The 21,865-nt window shown below is 47.1% G+C and overlaps 1 protein-coding gene across 2 annotated transcripts in view; it reads right to left on the bottom strand.

Moving 5' to 3' along the window:
- Positions 1-21,865, bottom strand: part of SEMA3B (semaphorin 3B) — a 540,590-nt gene that overhangs the window by 58,213 nt on the left and 460,512 nt on the right. For both annotated transcript variants that reach the window (XM_078661260.1, XM_078661259.1), the window contains exons 9-10: positions 17,954-18,071; positions 16,910-16,979 (exon numbers count right to left, since the gene is read on the bottom strand). In XM_078661260.1, coding sequence (XP_078517386.1) covers positions 16,910-16,979; positions 17,954-18,071 — 188 coding nt within the window. The remainder of the gene's footprint in view (positions 1-16,909; positions 16,980-17,953; positions 18,072-21,865) is intronic.

The raw sequence follows: 21,865 nt of genomic DNA, 5'->3' as shown, positions 1-21,865 counted from the left end.
TGCAGGTTGCCGAAGACAAAAGTAGATGCCTTCAAGGCCGCAATTGATAGCTGCCTAGGAGCAAAGAAAGTAACGTTACACCAGTTGCAAGTCCTCTTGGGCCAACTGAACTTTGCCTTGCGGGTCATACCAATGGGCAGGGCTTTCTCCAGGAGTGTGGCAAGGGCAATGTCTGGGCTGCGTGCAAAGCACCACAGAGTGAGGTTATCAGCTGATGTGAGAGAGGACTTATTGATTTGGAAGTGTTTCTTGCAGGAATTCAATGGCGCGGTGTTGTGGCGGTCCGCCAGCACCTCAAATGCCCATCTTGAGCTGTTCACGGATGCTGCAGGAAGTATTGGTTTTGGAGCAATTTTGGGCCCTAAGTGGTGCATGCAGCACTGGCCAGAGGAATGGCTAGAACGAGGTCTGACCCGTAACGTTTCTTTCCTAGAGTTGTTCCCCATAGTGGTGGCGTTGCACTTGTGGGGGGATATGCTTTCAAACAGGCACATTGTATTTTGGTCAGACAGCATGTCAGTAGTGATGGTGATCAATAACCAGAGAGCAACCTGCACATGGGTGCTCCGTCTTTTAAAAGATTTAATATTGAAATGCCTGAGCCACAATGTTCATTTCACTGCTAGGCATGTTCCTGGTGTTGAGAATAAAGCGGCTGATGCGTTATCTCGTTTTAAGTTGACAGAATTCCGTGCACTTTGGCCGCAAGCAGAGACGACAATGACAGCTTTTCCAGCGGAGCTATGGAAGTTTGGTGCCCCACTGCCTCCGAGTTGATAGCGGCATCCTTGGCCCCCAAGACTAAGTGTATGTATCAAAAGTCTTGGGAATGTTATATGACATACTTAAAGGGGGCGGGCCTAGTGGATGCTTTTGTGCCTCAGAGCGTGTTAGGATTCATAGTACAGCAGAAAGAGAAGGGGAAATCAGTGGCACTTATGAAGAGGCAATTATCAGCACTGGCTTTCTATGCAGGGTTGCAGGGAGTTACAGACCCAACGAAGGATCAGAGGGTAAGAAGAGCGGTGAGGGGTTGGGAGCGCTTGACGCCTGGGGCAAAGGACTCCAGGAGGCCTATAGATGTAGGGAAGTTGGTAAAAATCTTGGACGCGTTGCCGCTAGTTTGTTTTTCCTCATATGAGACCCAATTATTTAGGGTGGCCTACGTTTTAGCCTTTTGTGGAGCGCTACGAATCTCTGAATTACTCCCGGCATCTAAAACAGATAGGGAGGGAGGCCTACGGTGTTCAGACATAATAGAGTCAGTAGATGTCCTGAGACTCAGAGTTCGAAGGTCGAAAACGGACCCTTTAGGTAAAGGGACTTGGTTACAATTGGGTAGAGTAGAGGGGGAGTCTTTCTGTCCAGTTAACTTGATGAGAGAGTTCATGCAAGCCAGGCCTCAAGGGACTGATGATAGAGTACTGGTTCACAGGAATGGTCTGCCCCTCACCAGGTTCCAGTTTACAAGGGTGGTAAAAATGACCTTAGCAAGGATCGGGGTTGACCCGACCGACTTTACATCCCATTCGTTTCGGATTGGTGCAGCAACAACAGCTGCTGGCCTGGGGCTGCCCGAACAGGCGATTAAGAGATTGGGTCGTTGGAAATCCGCATGTTACAAACGTTACGTCCGCCCGCAATTAGTTTAACAGTTTATCATTACTTTTCCGCCCCTTCTGCCTAAGACCGTTCTTACCGTGTCTCTTAATGTTTACTATAGGTACCTCCCCTAAGAGAATGCAGATATGTTGGTGCGGCCACTCCTTCATTCGCAGGGCGGGGGTGATCTTCAAAGAGACACTCGGAAAAAGGGTGCACATGTTGCAAGGATGTGATCATCATTGGGTGGGGATAGGTGGGCAGCTCCTAGCTGACGTCCCGAAGGATTTAAAGGCGGCTTTGGCCAGGGGCATGCCTTATCCAGATGTATTCGTTTTGCACTGTGGAGGCAACGATATGATTCCGGCCGGAAGGAGAGGAGTGAAGGAGTTTTTGTTTTCTACTCTAGCAGCGGTGAAAAATATTTTGCCTGAGGCTATATTAATATGGTCTGAGGTCATCCCGAGGTTGGTATGGTCGCGGGGCGCACCCATGAAAGCAGTGAATAAATCGATAAAGAGGTTAAATCAGTCGGTGGCGGAAATCCTGCAGAAATCCAGCATTAGAACTATTCGTCACAAGTTGATACAAACGTCCAGGCCGGACTTATATGCGGATGATGGAGTGCACCTTTCAGAGGCGGGCACTGAGATATTTATAGAAACAGTCTTAGGAGCCATCTCCGAAGCTCTCGAGCGCGGGGGGGGGGGGAGGTCGAGTCCGCCAGTAAGCGCCTCGCCCTGTGGCGGGGTTCCGGACAAGAATACCACGGGAACTTCTTGTCCAGTGACAGTTTTTACCTCTGAACAGGTTTTCTAAATCATCATGGACTCCGGGCTGGCGGGAGAGTTGGGGCTGACCTGCTGGTGGCCTTGGCTTCTCCAGCCCTACCCCGGAAGCCGCTGGTTGCCCAAGTGGTGGCACATTATTCACCTGCGGCTCTGTTGACCGGAAGGGGGTTAACGTAAAGAGAGCAGGCTATCTGGGTTGTGGCCTGCTGGCGCAACACTGAAGTTAAACCAAATGCCCATTGGAGAATGGGCGGTAAAAGAGTTATATGTATATAAGTGTGAATTTCTTAATGCTGTGATGTGAAAATAATTTGGACTATAAATAAAGAAATGGGGGTCAATGAAGTAATTGACCTGTGAACTTATTTTAATAAACATGCACACTGCAGAAAATCAAGCAAGACTCCCGAGTTTAATTGTCGAAGGGGGCCTCTCTTTAATGTATGCATTGGGGGGGAGAGTGCACTTTGTATGCCATCTATGCAAGGCGCCACCCCCCTTCGAGGAGTGGCGTCATTAGTGGCAGGCAAAGGGCCGACCCAGCAGAGGTTCACTTCCGGGTCAGCCGACCCGGAAGTGAAGAGTGTCCGAAGGCCAATGGAATCAGGGCTTATTGATGCCCCCGGAAGTAGTAATAGGGCGCGAGGATTAAAAGCCTGCGTCCATCTTAGGGGCTCCCTCTTTTGTTCGCTGACCGCCCAGGAGTCGGACGTCGCGTGAAGAAGGCACCCACCCACCCATCCCTAAAACTAGGACGTCAGGCAGGGCAGTAGCGGGGTTCCGGACAAGAATACCACGGGAACTTCTTGTCCAGTGACAGTTTTTACCTCTGAACAGGTTTTCTAAATCATCATGGACTCCGGGCTGGCGGGAGAGTTGGGGCTGACCTGCTGGTGGCCTTGGCTTCTCCAGCCCTACCCCGGAAGCCGCTGGTTGCCCAAGTGGTGGCACATTATTCACCTGCGGCTCTGTTGACCGGAAGGGGGTTAACGTAAAGAGAGCAGGCTATCTGGGTTGTGGCCTGCTGGCGCAACACTGAAGTTAAACCAAATGCCCATTGGAGAATGGGCGGTAAAAGAGTTATATGTATATAAGTGTGAATTTCTTAATGCTGTGATGTGAAAATAATTTGGACTATAAATAAAGAAATGGGGGTCAATGAAGTAATTGACCTGTGAACTTATTTTAATAAACATGCACACTGCAGAAAATCAAGCAAGACTCCCGAGTTTAATTGTCGAAGGGGGCCTCTCTTTAATGTATGCATTGGGGGGGAGAGTGCACTTTGTATGCCATCTATATTTATTCGTACAAAGATGCCTTGTCACAAACGCGCTCCAGCTTTCGCCTTGATCACGGTGGTCCACTATCTCCATACTGAGGTGATTAATTGGTGTGATTGGAATATATATATATATATATATATATATATATATATATATATTACCTACTGGCGGTCGCCAGTAGGTATATATAGTTAGGATTTTTTCTCTATGGGTTTTTTGAAAATTCTATGTCTAATAACTTTGGCGTTTGTGGACGGAATTGGCTGAAATTTTCAGGAAAATGGCACATTTTGTTTCTGAGCAGCCCTTGAAAATTTGGGGGGGGTTCGTCAAGGGGGGGCCGAGAAAAAAGGGGGGTCCCAAAACGTGTTTTTAACATTGAGTTTTCCATAGGGCGGTTGGCCTCACTTTTAGCCCGAACGGCTGAATGGATTTGCACGAAACTTGGCAAAATTGTAGGGACTGGTAGCCCGATGTGCCTTTTGTAGGTCTCAATATATGTGCTCCAGTGGATTTTGAGAAATTAACGTTTAAAAAAAGATATATATCTGTAACAGCGGACCGGGCAGCGCTCTGGTTCGCGGACTTTTCGCGTTACGGAGCTTTGCGAAGCGAAGCTGATTGGCTCTCCGGTGTCTGTAAACATTCCAAACAGTACGTAGCGGCCGCCATCTTGTCTCTCGGTAGGATCGAGAGACAAGAGGAGGCCAAAGCGAAGGGGCAAATGACCATAAGGGGGCATAGTAGATCCTCGCTGACCCCCTAGGTTTGATGTGGAGGTTTTAAAAGGGCCCCGCGGGGCAAAAAAAAAAAATAATAATAATAATCGAACGGCTGAATGGATTTGCACGAAACTTGGTAAAATATTAGGGACTGGTAGCCCGATGTGCCTTTGCTATGTCTCAATATATGTGCTTCAGTGCATTTTGAGAAATTAACGTTCAAAAACAAGATATATATCTGTAACAGCGCTCCGCTTCGCGGAGATAAAATTATATCTGTATTACTTAGCTGTTGCTAACACCAGTTAGCGACGGCTAGTAGGAGATAGCGACCATCTTGGGTCCCACTTTGCATGTGAGTGATATTTATCACTAATGACATGCAAAGTGGGCATGCCAAGATGTTAGCGACTGGAAACAGTCGCTAACATCGCTATCTCCTATTATCAACTTTTGGAAATATTCGAGATAAGCGCGAATATCTCCAAAAAGTAACAGCTGCCCTGAGCAGTTCTTAGCCATGTTATCCAATGGGAGGTGGATAACATGGCTAAGAGCATTAGCTCGGTAATGCATGAATATCGCGGAGTTTTCAGCGATATTAATGCATTGCGCTCGTTTTTTATCGTATTTGCGATAAACCTTGATAATAGCAAGGTTTATCTGCGATAATTTCTGACGGTAAAAAAATCTTTGCAATGCATCGTTAGGGATAAATATCGCTTAACTTTGGTAATATGCCCCAACGTCTGTTAACGTTCGATTCGAAGGAAATCAGGAATTGTTGAAAAACATTGTGTGCGCCATCTTGTCTTTTTTCAAATGCCATACTTTTGTCGTGCACGGCAGCCATTTTAGATGCCTTGACCAGACCCACTCTGTGCACGCTGTCGATCCTTAGCATGGCTCCCCACCCTCGCAAGCATCTCACCCAGGCAGTGGTCACCCCCGCTCTCTGTCTTATGCATGGGTAATAAACCTCCCCCCATCTGCGCTGCTCTTCCCTGAGAATCACACCCTGTGCCCGTCCGACACCTCCCTTTCGCCCTATTCACTACCGCACCCTCTGACACTCCTTTTCCTCTGTGTCCGATTGTCCAGGCCGGTCCTAGGCTATCAGCTAGCCCTGCAGATGTAGTTTATGGCCACAGCTGTAAAGAATCACCCCTCTTCAAAGGAGTTATAGTAGATCAAGGCCCACACTCGATGAGATCCGTCACAGCAGAAGCGTTGCTATTATCTGAAAACCATCCTGTATTGTGATTGGGGAGGGGACCGAGCGTGAAGCGGAAGATTCCAGGGATGACTCTTTGTACATCAAAGTTTTTACAATTATGTGTCACATTAAAAATATATAGCACTCCGACAAAGTAGTAAGATTATAAAACTTTAATAATTTATAAATATATACAAGAAAACAAAAATAGTAATAACATATAAACATTTTTAGAGAAAAACAACGAAGTAGCGGTCGGCTGTGCGAATAGTCCCAACGCAGCACAACGTCCAGATTTCCGGCGTGGGGCGTCGCGGGGGGTGGGTCATCAGTAGCAAACTGTTGTGCGAATAGTTCCAAGGCAGCAGAACGCGCCGAAATCTAGATGACACGAAAGTGATGTCTAGTAAGTTGCCACCCAGCAAATAACGGCGTGGGGCGTCGCGGGGGGTGGGTCATCAGTAGCAAACTGTTGTGCGAATAGTTCCAAGGCAGCAGAACGATGGCACCAAGGTGATGTCCAGTAAGTTGCCGCACTGGTTTTGGTATCCTACAATGCTGCTCCGAATAACGGCGTGGAGCGCCCCGGGGGAGGCGGCGTGAACGGGCCTCTCCAGGTGGAGTCTCATCTGTTTTAGTGGGGCGCCCCTTTACCGTTTCAGTTGCCATTCCGTCCGCTTTTGGTCCACTGTGTCAAAATCCGCCATTCAGCTGAGTTGCGCCCACTCTTGCGGTGCAGCGATAGGCGGCTGCCACAGGACTCTCAAAATGGCGGCAGGCTCTTTCCTTTTTGGGCGTGGTCCACTGAAATGGCCCTGGGACACCTTGGAAATCGGACGCTTGTCTGCTAGGTCTTGGACCCCATTCTCGAAAGCGTCCCCTCCGCCTTGAGAATTCATCAAAAGTTTTGGGGGCCCCGACTCCTGCAGGCTTCTGGTGGGGAGCGGCTGCCATGATTGCTCGCGGAATGACCACGACGGAGCTACGAGATGGTGGTGCTCTCATGCTGACGCCAGTTTAGTCTGAAACATCCAGAAACAAGGTGGGGCTTTCATCGTTTGGGGGAAAAAAAAAGTTTTCATCCAATGAAAAGTGTTGTTTTTAGGTCATATGATCAAGCCTTCCATCATTCGGAAACCAAAAGTAAAATGAACCAATGAAAAGTTTTATAAACAAGTCACATGACCTGTTATGCGGCATAGGGTATAAAATGCGGAGAAAATACGTTGGCACGTGAGGCGGCGTCAGTAGCGGACCGATGTGCGAATAGGCCGAAGGCAATACAACGCGCCAAGATCCGGATGGCACCGAGGTGGTGTCATAGTTGAGAGTTCTGAGCAGCGGTTGTAACACTGTCTGAAGCTTATTTGCAGCTGCTGCAGCTTCACTACGCGCCAAGATCCGGATGGCACCGAGGTGGTGTGTAGCAAATTGCCGTACTGGTGTGGCCATCCTACAATGCTGAAAGTCGGCGTGGGGCGCCCCGTTGGCCTGTGAGTTTGCGTCAGTAGCGGACCGATGTGCGAATAGGCCGAAGGCAGCACAACGCGTCAAGATCCGGATGGCACCGAGGTGGTGTCTAGTAAGTTGTCGCACTTCTGTGGCCATCCTTCAATGTTGAAAGTCGGCGTGGGGCGCCCCGTTGGCCTGTGAGATGGCGTCAGTAGCGGACCGATGTGCGAATAGGCCGAAGGCAGCACAACAATATTTTCTGACTGACACCACAAGGCGCTGAGATGCCAAGATCCGGATGGCACCGAGGTGATGTCTAAGTTGCGGACTGATGTGCGAATGGGGCCAAAGGCAGCGTAACAATATTTTTTGTATGGAAGATACCACTAGGCGTTGAGATGCCAAGATTCGGATGGCACTGAGGTGATGTCTAGCAAGTTGGTGTGGTCATCCTACAATGCTGAAACTCGGCGTGGGTCGCCCCATTAGCCTGTGAGATGGCGTCAGTAGCGGACCGATGTGCGAATAGGCCGAAGGCAGCACAACGCGCCAAGATCCGGATGTCACCGTGGTGGTTTCATAGTTGAGAGGCACTTCATCTGCAGTGGGGCGCCGAGATCCGGATGGCACCGAGGTGATGTCTAGCAAGTTGCTGTACTGGTGTGGTCATCCTACAATGCTGAAACTCGGCGTGGGTCGCCCCATTAGCCTGTGAGATGGCGTCAGTAGCGGACCGATGTGCGAATAGGCCGAAGGCAGCAGAACGCGCCAAGATCCGGATGTCACCGTGGTGGTTTCATAGTTGAGAGGCACTTCATCTGCAGTGGGGCGCCGAGATCCGGATGGCACCGAGGTGATGTCTAGCAAGTTGCTGTACTGGTGTGGTCATCCTACAATGCTGAAACTCGGCGTGGGTCGCCCCATTAGCCTGTGAGATGGCGTCAGTAGCGGACCGATGTGCGAATAGGCCGAAGGCAGCACAACGCGCCAAGATCCGGATGTCACCGTGGTGGTTTCATAGTTGAGAGGCACTTCATCTGCAGTGGGGCGCCGAGATCCGGATGGCACCGAGGTGATGTCTAGCAAGTTGCTGTACTGGTGTGGTCATCCTACAATGCTGAAACTCGGCGTGGGTCGCCCCATTAGCCTGTGAGATGGCGTCAGTAGCGGACCGATGTGCGAATAGGCCGAAGGCAGCACAACGCGCCAAGATCCGGATGTCACCGTGGTGGTTTCATAGTTGAGAGGCACTTCATCTGCAGTGGGGCGCCGAGATCCGGATGGCACCGAGGTGATGTCTAGCAAGTTGCTGTACTTGTGTGGTCATCCTACAATGCTGAAACTCGGCGTGGGTCGCCCCATTAGCCTGTGAGATGGCTGTTCTTTGGATTTGGGCCTGGTCCACCAAAATGGCCCTGGGACACCTTAGAACTCGGACGCTCGATTTTTTTTTCCTTTCCTGTACATGCAAAAAAAGGTAAATGCCCGGTACGTTACACGCTTCATCTGCCACGATGAACTCTCCAGAGGAACCGAAAAAAAATATAGTTGTGGTAACTATACCATGCATCGTCATATGGAGAGGTGGCACCAATTAATTATAGTGCTGCATAAAAGAGAGATTTGGAGGAGAACCCCTGACCTGCTAGTACATTCATCAAAGAAGTGGCACTGAGAGCTTCAGAGGCAAGGGAAACGGTCCCAAATATTTAGAAGAACTTTGGAAAGATTAAAATGACATGTTTAGATTGTGGCAAATTAATTTCATGTGGACAGATGAGTGTTACTCTAATAAATACAGCATATGAACATCATCATAGTCGATGGTTGGTAGAGACATTTTGACTATATCCTGGACCTGCCCGTCCTCGCCCAAAATGGCGCCGGAATAAATGGGACTCGTAACTCCTTGTTGTGTACTGGTTGCAGAACCTTGAAATCACGAGATACGTATGCAGTTTTGAAGCACATGGCGGGCGGGGACGAGAATTGATTGAATATTTCGACATCCCTATTGATATTAAGTTCTGATGTGTTATTGATTACTGTACTGTTGAAAGTTCGAATTAACGTCACCCATGGTACTTGCCCGCAAATGTATATCTAGATAATTTTATTGTAACTGGCCCTGTCGTATTTTAATTATAAAATGTACGTCCACCGATTCCGTAACTGTTAGACACCTTAGTTCTTGCAACCTAATGGCCCGCCCGTTACGTTCCTCTACAGTGTAAATGTCTATTCATCATATACGATTACAGTTTGCTCTGTGGCAGGCCCACGTGGTTATAGGCTCGTATTTGTATAATGAAATTTTCACAATAAAGGTTTTTAAAAGAAAACATGGTAGTAGTATATACATTGGTAAAGTTTTTAATAATAGTGACTGTTTTAGAATCATTAAAAGGCAAGTGAAATAAAGCAGACCAATTACATGAAGGGTAAAAGGTATAATACGAAGGAACGCAGTAAAGATAAATGGTCAAGGGCTGTTGTGTTTTCTATTCCTGCAACATAAAGTGATCGATAAGAATCTCATATTCAGGCGTATCGGCGACTAAGACAGCAGGTCGACCCTCTTTTGCTCAACGGCTCCGTCATGGGACGAAGAAACGCTCTTTTTCTCGAAAAAAGAATATATTTTACTTGCAGGACAGTTGTAAAATTTCCGGGAAAGTACATTAGCCTGGAACATTATAACATATATTTAAGAAAAAATAATGTTCGGAAGTAATGAAAAGCGTAATTTTTAGGTCATATGACCAAGCCTTTCATCATTACAATAAGAAAAGTAAAATGAACCAATGAAAAGTTTTATTAACAAGTCACATGACTTGTTATGCTTACGTTACGCGCTGCGCGCCCCGGATGACTTCCGGATGCGCTAACGCGGCGCGTCATATGACGCATTACGCGACAACGCAGGTACAGAATATAGTCAAAATGTCTCCACCAACCAGCGGTCGGAACACAACCCCTTTCAGCAGGCTAAATAGTTCTGTTAAATGACAACAGAAGGGACAGGCAACAAGAACCATCAGTCAAAGAGGGGAGAGCTAGTTCTTCTCTACCGGGTTACATTGGGGCGCTACCGGAACTGATCGAATTGGTAGTCTACAGTGTTTCTGGATGTTTCAGACTGAAGCTGGGGTTAGCATGAGAGCAGCACCATTTCGTAGCTCCGTCGTGGTCATTCCGCAACCAATCATGGCAGCCGTTCTTTATCGTTATTTTGGGCGGGGTGGGTGGCGGAGCCGAGCTGTTTTGCAGCCATCATTGTGTGGAGTTCAGTTCATCTCACTAGTTTTGTATTTGTCATGAGGGGTTGTTCCTAATGTTTCTATTTTAGCGAGGTCAAAAAGAGATCCCATTAGTGGCCTACTGATTTTGCTCGATTCCTTTTCTTTTTTTTTTACACGATTTTTCGTTATCTGCAAAGACTAAACAGAGTATTGCGACTCTGTGTTTGTTTGTAAATAGAGAATGAACCAAAGAGAACTAATTCTAAAACAGTAAATACTTGGATAACAATCAATCAAATGGAGAGAGAAGCAGGCACGACGGATTACAATGGGGGCAAAGACCTGCGTTAACTACCTTTCACTATCTGCAAAGAGAGAGTACTCCTAATAGAAATGAGGGGGGGGGGCACCATTCAAAGCAGATCAGTGTGCATAAACACGAAAATGTTTTCACTTACCACGTACTTGACATTCGACAGCTTATGATATTTGCTATTAAAAAACCATTGAAATTCACTGAAAAAACCATAGGTTATAGACCATATATAGTTAGGAATTAGCATTTACAAAACCTTGAAAATTCACTGAAAAAACCATAGGTTATAGACCATATATAGTTAGGAATTAGCATTTAAAAAACCTTATTTTACTCACACAAAACCATTGAAATTCCATATATAGTTAGTTGCACTAACTATATATCGCGCACCTGCAATCCACTGCTGATCATGTCACATATTACATCATTCATGACATGGTCAGTGACATCACTGATGACATCTCAAATGACATCACTGATGACATCACTGATGACATCTCAAATGACATCACTGATGAGATCACTGATGACATCTCATTTGACATCAATGACCACATCACTGATGATATCATTCATGTGACAATACAATGCATCTCCTCACATTTTAATATAACCTCTGTTTCACCCAGTGTTAAATACAGAGTATAATTTTTGAAACCATTGACACACCAATACTAGTTACTACATACGTACTCACTGATTCCTACGTCTACACACACATTCACTCATTCACCCATACAATCATTCATACATACAATCACTCATCTTTACAACACTATCATATGCACTCATACACCTATACAGACACTCACTCTGCCACTCATCCATGGAGTTACTCACACACCTAGTCAGTCCTGTAAAGAATCAATCACACTTCCATTTTTTTTGTCTATACAGTTAAACATAGAGCACCTTACATTTTCAAACATATACTAACACATACTTACTTTCTTATACAATCATTGATACAAGTACACATTGATCTGCACAGAGTCACACACCTCCCAGCCAGCCACACACACACTCAGTCTCCCATACAAATACTTAGACAATCAATCAATAACCCATATAGTTAATCATATAGCTACTGATCAACACATGCAGCAGTTTACAGAACAACAGACATAATGATGCACAAATTAAGACAGTTTAGTCACTAACCCATGCACTCAGTGAGACACATTTAATCACTCACTCATACATTCAGTCATGCACCTACTAAATCCTTCGTCCAGACACTTATACATCTACTCATTCTTCAATATGTAAAACATATTTAAACTTTACAGAAACACACAGTCACTGGATGATGTCATCAGTGATCTCATCAGTGATGTCATTTGAGATGTCATCAGTGATGTCATCAGTGATGTCACTGACCATGTCATGAATGATGTAATATGTGACATGATCAGCAGTGGATTGCAGGTGCGCGATATATAGTTAGTGCAACTAACTATATATGGAATTTCAATGGTTTTGTGTGAGTAAAATAAGGTTTTTTAAATGCTAATTCCTAACTATATATGGTCTATAACCTATGGTTTTTTCAGTGAATTTTCAAAGTTTTGTAAATGCTAATTCCTAACTATATATGGTCTATAACCTATGGTTTTTTCAGTGAATATATATATATATATATTGAAATCAAAAAGATGCTCTGCTTGTTTACTAAAGGCGACTGCAGGAGCGAAAATTACCGAGGAAGAAAAGCAAAACCGGGGTGCACTGAAGCACCTAATCAGATGGTGTGCCGATAATAGGACACTGCAACTTGAATATTAAACATGCCTCGGCGGAACCCACTATGGGTATGAACTATTTGGCTAAACTACTGATCCCAAAATGCTGTGCAAAGGATTTTGTACTACCAAGTGCATTCCGTGTGTTTTTTACAAAAAGACGGCGGAAACTGCCATTCACAACCGCCCTGCCATGATCCCCTGATGAAAGTGCAGGAAGCACTGAAACGCGTTGGGACGAGTAAAACAATGACGGATGTCTTTTCAACCTCGGGAAAGCAATAAAAATAAGTGAAAACTTACCTGCAGTTGTGTGATCCTTCAAGCAGAGCATCTTTTTGATTTCAACAATTTTGCACGACAGCTGCGTCGTGGAAGGAAGCACCACCTCGGAAAGGAGGAGGGAGCCGTCGGTGGAGGGGCCATGTACAGGAATTCCCTGTTTACTAAAGGCGAGTGCAGGAGCGAAAATTACCGAGGAAGAAGAGCAAAACCGGGGTGCACTGAAGCACCTAATCAGATGGTGTGCCGATAATAGGACACTGCAACTTGAATATTAAACATGCCTCGGCGGAACCCACTATGGGTATGAACTATTTGGGTAAACTACTGATCCCAAAATGCTGTGCAAAGGATTTTGTACTACCAAGTACATTCCGTGTGTTTTTTACAAAAAGACGGCGGAAACTGCCATTCACAACCGCCCTGCCATGATCCCCTGATGAAAGTGCAGGAAGCATTGAAACGCGTTGGGACGAGTAAAACAATGACGGATGTCTTTTCAACCTCGGGAAAGCAATAAAAATAAGTGAAAACTTACCTGCAGTTGTGTGATCCTTCAAGCAGAGCATCTTTTTGATTTCAACAATTTTGCACGACAGCTGCGTCGTGGAAGGAAGCACCACCTCGGAAAGGAGGAGGGAGCCGTCGGTGGAGGGGCCATGTACAGGAATTCCCTGTTTACTAAAGGCGACTGCAGGAGCGAAAATTACCGAGGAAGAAAAGCAAAACCGGGGTGCACTGAAGCACCTAATCAGATGGTGTGCCGATAATAGGACACTGCAACTTCAATATTAAACATGCCTCGGCGGAACCCACTATGGGTATGAACTATTTGGCTAAACTACTGATCCCAAAATGCTGTGCAAAAGGATTTTGTACTACCAAGTACATTCCGTGTGTTTTTTACAAAAAGACGGCGGAAACTGCCATTCACAACCGCCCTGCCATGATCCCCTGATGAAAGTGCAGGAAGCACTGAAACGCGTTGGGACGAGTAAAACAATGACGGATGTCTTTTCAACCTCGGGAAAGCAATAAAAATAAGTGAAAACTTACCTGCAGTTGTGTGATCCTTCAAGCAGAGCATCTTTTTGATTTCAACAATTTTGCACGACAGCTGCGTCGTGGAAGGAAGCACCACCTCGGAAAGGAGGAGGGAGCCGTCGGTGGAGGGGCCATGTACAGGAATTCCCTGTTTACTAAAGGCGACTGCAGAAGCGAAAATTACCGAGGAAGAAAAGCAAACCCGGGGTGCACTGAAGCACCTAATCAGATGGTGTGCCGATAATAGGACACTGCAACTTGAATAATAAACATTCCTCGGCGGAACCCACTATGGGTATGAACTATTTGGCTAAACTACTGATCCCAAAATGCTGTGCAAAGGATTTTGTACTACCAAGTACATTCCGTGTGTTTTTTACAAAAAGACGGCGGAAACTGCCATTCACAACCGCCCTGCCATGATCCCCTGATGAAAGTGCAGGAAGCACTGAAACGCGTTGGGACGAGTAAAACAATGACGGATGTCTTTTCAACCTCGGGAAAGCAATAAAAATAAGTGAAAACTTACCTGCAGTTGTGTGATCCTTCAAGCAGAGCATCTTTTTGATTTCAACAATTTTGCACGACAGCTGCGTCGTGGAAGGAAGCACCACCTCGGAAAGGAGGAAGGAGCCGTCGGTGGAGGGGCCATGTACAGGAATTCCCTGTTTACTAAAGGCGACTGCAGGAGCGAAAATTACCGAGGAAGAAAAGCAAAACCGGGGTGCACTGAAGCACCTAATCAGATGGTGTGCCGATAATAGGACACTGCAACTTGAATATTAAACATGCCTCGGCGGAACCCACTATGGGTATGAACTATTTGGCTAAACTACTGATCCCAAAATGCTGTGCAAAGGATTTTGTACTACCAAGTACATTCCGTGTGTTTTTTACAAAAAGACGGCGGAAACTGCCATTCACAACCGCCCTGCCATGATCCCCTGATGAAAGTGCAGGAAGCACTGAAACGCGTTGGGACGAGTAAAACAATGACGGATGTCTTTTCAACCTCGGGAAAGCAATAAAAATAAGTGAAAACTTACCTGCAGTTGTGTGATCCTTCAAGCAGAGCCTCTTTTTTTTTATTTTCAATATATATATATATATATATCTATCTATACTACTATAATAAAGTAAGAACTTTCAGGCTTTGAGGCGGGTAAACTCGGGAACCACGGCGCCAATCTACACACCCGATACACCGTTGAAATCGTCACGGTGTGTAGATGGTTATAGGCTATATAAATATAAAAAATAAACGTTATTTACAAAATTTATATTAAAAAAAAAGTAGTCCCTCCAAAGTAGCACCGGCCGCGACGCACGTGCTCACGTCAGGAGCACGGGGAGGAGCGGCGTCCGAGGAGCGGCGGACATGGCGCGGGGGAGGAGCGGTGACGTGAGGAGCAGCGGACAGGCCAGCGGCGGTGCGAGCAGAGGAGAGGCGGACATGGCGTGGGGGAGGAGCGGCGGCGGACAGGAGGTGAGGAGCAGAGCGGCGAGGAGCGGTGAACTGAGGAGCGGCGGCTGAGGTAAGGCTCCGGGGACAATGTCGGGGCAGGCGGGTGTCGGGCCAGGCAGGGGACGGGGAGTTACAACAGAACAGATCGGCTGAGGAAAGGCAATGTCGGGGCAGGCGGGGGTCGGGGCAGGCGGGGGACGGGGACTAACAAGGTGATGGGTGAAACATTTTGCACGTACTACTGTCCACGGGGAGTTACAACAGAACAGATCGGCTGAGGAAAGGCAATGTCGGGGCAGGGGGGGGGTCGGGGCAGGCGGGGGACGGGGACTAACAAGGTGACGGGTGGAACATTTTGCACGTACTACTGTCCGACCTCCATTGACTCAGGGCAGGCGGGGGTCGGGCCAGGCGGGAAAACAGATCGGCTGAGGAAAGGCAATGTCGGGACAGGCGGGGGTCGGGGCAGGCGGGGGACGGGGACTAACAAGGTGACGGGTGGAACATTTTGTCCGACCTCCATTGACTCAGGACAGGGGGGGGGGTCGGGCCAGGCGGGAAAACAGATCGGCTGAGGAATGGCAATGTCGGGGCAGGCGGGGGTCGGGGCAGGCGGGGGACGGGGACTAACAAGGTGACGGGTGGAACATTTTGTCCGACCTCCATTGACTCAGGACAGGGGGGAGGGTCGGGCCAGGCGGGAAAACAGATCGGCTGAGGAAAGGCAATGTCGGGGCAGGCGGGGGTCGGGGAAGCCTGAATGCTCCCGGACAAGGTCGGGACGGGCTGCTAGAATATATATATATATATATAATCCAAACAAGTTAACTTATTTAGCATTATTCCCTATGGGGCTTAATTTTCAGTTCCTGCCTCCATTACTTTCTGTGCAGTACCTGTGAGTGGCCATGTGTGGTTTTGGACTTACTCCAGGTATGAGCAGGAGTACACTAATGACTGTTTTGGGTCCAAGTAACTTCAGTAGAGCAGTCTGTGAATTGCAATTGGCTACTCTTGAGTGTGTGGTTGCTTGTCCCATTGTAAACCCCTCCCATTTTGTAGTAAGTATTCCCCATTCTCCAGCTCATCCCCCGACCTGCTCACATTTTCTATTAAAACATGGGCTATATGTGTATGGAAAGCTCTGCACTCGGGCGTAGATTTCGGCATAGAAAAGATAGGGGGCACACAGGTCTCCGTGTGTTTAGTAGTACGTGTGAGAACGTGCTCAAAGTGTAGTGTGTGAATAGACCCCTATGGGAATTGTGTGTCCTTATCGACAATGAAATCACATGCTTTTCCAAAGTCTTTCCAAGTGGTTAATTTGTAAAAAAAAACATATAAGTGTCGGGGCTCTCGTCAGGAGACAGCTTGATCCAGCCCATTTCTCCTGCTGCGCTGCCTAAAACAGAACCAACTACTAGCCATGAAATTGGGGAGAGGATGTGGCGTAGTGGCCAAAGCTGCCGACTTCAGAGCTGGGGAACCAGGTTCGAGTCTTGGCTCAACATGCTGTGATTCTGGGCAAATCACTTAATCTCCCTCGCCTACCATAAATGAATGTGTCCTTAACTGGTGCTCATGAAAAGGACCGTTGTTGATGATTAAGTGCCGGTGCTGAGCACCGGAAACCACCAGCGCAAATGAAGTACTGGTCTGTCCTAGTTGAGCACTCCTCGTTTAGAAAGCGCATTATCAGAGATACCATACAAAAAGAAATGTGATTTCCATTTAATAACATCTCACCTGGATGTTGAGAAAACTGCGTAGACCAGAGGGTTACGTCGGTCTCTTGTCTGCAGGAGAAAAACGTCACCTGAAGAGAAATAAGTCACCCAATGAGAGATCACACTTCTATACTTTATATTAAGCACTGCGCAATCCACCTTTGTACTGAGTACTGAACAACACAACTTTCTATTGACCCCTGAACAAACCAGATTAATATTAAAGAGTGGACAGTAATAATCTGAACTGGGCTTTACACAAGACAATTTGGAGCTTGTGCTGAAAATTGAGTAGCACCGTTTTATACTGAGTACTGAATAGCACAGCATTAAACTAAGCATTGAGCAAACCAAATGTGTACTGAGCCCTGCATGACACAGCTTTTTTACTGAACACTGGAGATCAGCCTCATATGGAGCATAGAATAATGCATGTTTGTGCATGCACTGATGATGACAGCATTCAACTGAGACATAAATAGCACTGCTGTGTACTGAGCACCCCATAACACAGCTCTGCATTGAATACTGAGCAACATGTGTTTGCACTGAAGAAAGACCAAAACATTTTTGCAATCTGACAACACGGTTTGGCTTGTGACGTGCGCATGCAGCCAACATTACAGGACTGAAGTTCTTCCAGATGGAGAGAGCCAGGCCACCTTATTGTGTTGTTTCTTCTTCAGTTGTCCAAGGGCTCTCAAACTACGCACAGCCTTCTGGCAGTACTGTGTGCCAGTTGATTACTCAATCTTAGGTATTTATGGACTGATTCAGTTATCTATTTTGTGAGTTTTCTAAAGCCTGAACCTGTCACCAATGGGCATCCGAGTGCTACATAAAGGCTTGAGCAGCAGATCGTAAAAGCATTACAGATACAAACATCAGAAGATAGTGAAATAACGAAAATACTCAAAGATGCATTAAAACACAATTAAATCTGCTTCTGTTATAAATCCTTTCAATGAGGAGACCCTGGAAATACACAGACCCTGGAAAGCTGCGAGCCACCAATTCATTTTATCTGCTGTACCTGCCATTGGAGCCCTAGTTACCCACTTACGTAGATCGTCGAAGAAGGTTTCTCCACCCCCATCACTTCCAGGCACAGAGCACACCAGCCGAGCCTTGAGAAAAGTTGTCCATTTGTTCACCAAGCTTCTCTGCCCGCCCAGATCATTCTGCAGAGGATCAGATTCAAAGAACAATCAGTTTCAGGCTTACTACAGTGCAACAAAAAAACAATAATATAATTGATCATATAATTCACCCTACTATATTGGCAATTTTGACCTGTAGGAAGCAGGCTCTGTATATACTATACCAAAGTAAAGTATCGTGTGCACAGAGTAGAGTGGATCCCCAAAGGTAGGCAGAGGTAAAAGTAGATAATACCTTACTCTCTATTTGTGGTAGTGTGGGCGAGCAGTAAGGCCTCATCAGAGAGTAGTGTTAAGCATTTATTGTACATACTCAGGCAAGAATTATGTCACATACTCAAAGATTGAACTCAGACCAATTTGTTTGTATTAAACTATTATATAGTTGTATTTTATTTCTAGAACCAAGCCAGGCCTGCTGAAGGTAAGTTAAATAATACTTTGCAAAAACAATACAGTTGAATGCATTGTATGCACTTGCTTTGTATACAGGTAGGTCCAATTATTTAGAAACAGATGAGATTCCTTTTCAGTTACTTTGCAGGTACTGTATGATTACTTTTTAGATTACTTTTCTTACTCAGTGTGATATGCCTTGGTATCACACTGGGACATTTCTTAGATGAAATGTGAGTAAAACAGTTTTTCTCAAAACACAGTTTCTTAGGTTCCCATACAAAACACCCTGCACACTGACGTTTTTCAGAGAAAAACAGTCAATGCCATCCTAAGGAGGAAAATAGGATTATCATTTTGCAGGTAATAAACGTTCTTGAGGGGTGAGTTTCTGGGGTTAGAACAAGGGTTCCCCCATGGTCAAGGATGCACTCTCAAAGTACCCTCAGCGGCACTAGGTGCAGAGTGCTGAGGCCCAATGTTAGCCATTGGGGGATAGGGGGCCTCCGGTTAGTAGCTGCTCATGAGCAGGCCACAAGGTTGAGGGAGCAAAGCTCCTGGACTTAAGCTCAGGGCAAAGAGGGGGGTTCAAGTTAGCACCCAAGGTACACCTAGGGCAGATGGGTGTTGTTTTGGAGTCCGGTGCTCTGTTGTTTTCAATGGGGATTCTCTGGTTTGAGCAAACACTGGATGCTAGAGCACGAAGATCTTCTGAAGGCAACCATTGGCTGGAGAGGTATATTGGGATGTCGTGGGATGCCGGGACACTGTCGGTTGGGCCACCCAAGGCCATGGGGCGTCGGGTGCAGGGGTGTCTTTTGGTGTCAGATTCATCTTACCGGCTCTGGTCACGGGGGATCCTCCAGAAAGGGGCTGCAGGCGTCATTGGGAGACTCGAGACAGGTCAGGGATCACCAGATCCCAGGTCAGGGTTGCCGAGGAGACCTCCTTGTGGTGTTGGGCCACTCGAACTCTGGCAGTGGGGTGCAGAGTGGGGCAGACTTGCGGATTTGGCTAGAGCCAGAGTCTTTTAGTGAGCAAATCTGTTACTCACGGGAGACAAAATCTGGTTGAGGAAGGCAGGGCAGGTCCTCCGGGTTCTGGAGGGCTGCTGGCTGCAGGTCACATATGGTTTTCGCTGCAGCAGGTCGAGGTCGGGAGAGGCCGGTAGGGCTGGTGCCAAGTCAGTTGATGCCCTCCTCTTCTTCTTTCAGCATGGCTCTTCAGTCCTTCTTCTTTTTGTATCTTCTTGTCTGAGGAGGCAAAGTTCAGGGTTGCCCCTAAATACTAAATTTAGAGGGATTTCAGGTAGATAAAGGTTGGGACCAATGGGTCCAGTCCTTGGGGTGGCTACACCCCTATTATGCCACCCGCACCAGTGGCATAGTGCACCCAGCTATAGGGGTGGCTGCCCGAGGCCATAGTAGGATGTAACGATTCAAAAGGGGGTGGTGATGGACAGAGTATCTGAATTAAGCAGAACACTCCTACCCAGTCAAAAGATCAGGGCTTGATCCATCACCGTTTTTTAGCTCACTGCACCATCCCAGTTCAGAACCTGGCTACATGCAAATTAGTCTGACCCTGGCCCAGTGCATCATGGGAACAGGGCAGACCAAACTACCAAGCCAATTCTTTACTGGAAAGGAAACAAGCTTCCGGGGACCGGTTTCTGGCATTACAGCCGTCTTCGGCCCGGCTTGCTTGAATCCTGATGGTAAAGTGAGCAAGGGACTCACATCTGAGCATACCCTTCCACACTTGTGGTGGCCAAAACGATTCAAAAGGGGGTGGTGATGGACAGAGTATCTGAATTAAGCAGAACACTCCTACCCAGTCAAAAGATCAGGGCTTGATCCATCACCGTTTTTTAGCTCACTGCACCATCCCAGTTCAGATCCTGGCTACATGCAAATTAGTCTGACCCTGGCCCAGTGCATCATGGGAACAGGGCAGACCAAACTACCAAGCCAATTCTTTACTGGAAAGGAAACAAGCTTCCGGGGACCGGTTTCTGGCATTACAGCCGTCTTCAGCCCGGCTTGCTTGAATCCTGATGGTGCAGTGAGCAAGGGACTCACGTCTGAGCATACCCTTCCACGCTTGTGGTGGCCAAAACGATTCAAAAGGGGGTGGTGATGGACAGAGTGTCTGAATTGAGCAGAACACTCCTACCCAGTCAAAAGATCAGGGCTTGATCCATCACAGTTTTTTAGCTCACTGCACCATCCCAGTTCAGAACCTGGCTACATGCAAATTAGTCTGACCCTGGCCCAGTGCATCATGGGAACAGGGCAGACCAAACTACCAAGCAGATTCTTTACTGGAAAGGAAACAAGCTTCCGGGGACCGGTTTCTGGCATTACAGCCGTCTTCGGCCCGGCTTGCTTGAATCCTGATGGTGCAGTGAGCAAGGGACTCACATCTGAGCATACCCTTCCACACTTGTGGTGGCCAAAACGATTCAAAAGGGGGTGGTGATGGACAGAGTATCTGAATTAGGCAGAACACTCCTACCCAGTCAAAAGATCAGGGCTTGATCCATCACCGTTTTTTAGCTCACTGCACCATCCCAGTTCAGAACCTGGCTACATGCAAATTAGTCTGACCCTGGCCCAGTGTATCATGGGAACAGGGCAGACCAAACTACCAAGCCAATTCTTTACTGGAAAGGAAAAAAGCTTCCGGGGACCGGTTTCTGGCATTACAGCCGTCTTCGGCCCGGCTTGCTTGAATCCTGATGGTGCAGTGAGCAAGGGACTCACATCTGAGCATACCCTTCCACACTTGTGGTGGCCAAAACGATTCAAAAGGGGGTGGTGATGGACAGAGTATCTGAATTAAGCAGAACACTCCTACCCAGTCAAAAGATCAGGGCTTGATCCATCACCGTTTTTTAGCTCACTGCACCAACGGTGATGGATCAATCCCTGATCTTTTGACTGGGTAGGAGTGTTCTGCTTAATTCAGATGCTCTGTCCATCACCACCCCCTTTTCTGAATCGTTTTGGCCACTATAGGAGTGGAAGGGTATGCTCAGACATGAGTCCCTTGCTCACTGCACCATCAGGATTCAAGCAAGCCGGGCCGAAGACGGCTGTAATGCCAGAAACCGGTCCCTGGAAGCTTGTTTCCTTTCCAGTAAAGAATTGGCTTGGTAGTTTGGTCTGCCCTGTTCCCATGATGCACTGGGCCAGGGTCAGACTAATTTGCATATAGCCAGGTTCTGAGCTGGGATGGTGCAGTGAGCTAAAAAACGGTGATGGATCAAGCCCTGATCTTTTGACTGGGTAGGAGTGTTCTGCTTAATTCAGATGCTCTGTCCATCACCACCCCCTTTTCTGAATCGTTTTGGCCACTATAGGAGTGGAAGGGTATGCTCAGACATGAGTCCCTTGCTCACTGCACCATCAAGATTC

The sequence above is a fragment of the Lissotriton helveticus genome, chromosome 9 (genome assembly GCF_964261635.1).
Source record: "Lissotriton helveticus chromosome 9, aLisHel1.1, whole genome shotgun sequence".
NCBI lineage: Eukaryota > Metazoa > Chordata > Amphibia > Caudata > Salamandridae > Lissotriton > Lissotriton helveticus.
This window is presented reverse-complemented; position numbering and strand designations above follow the sequence as displayed.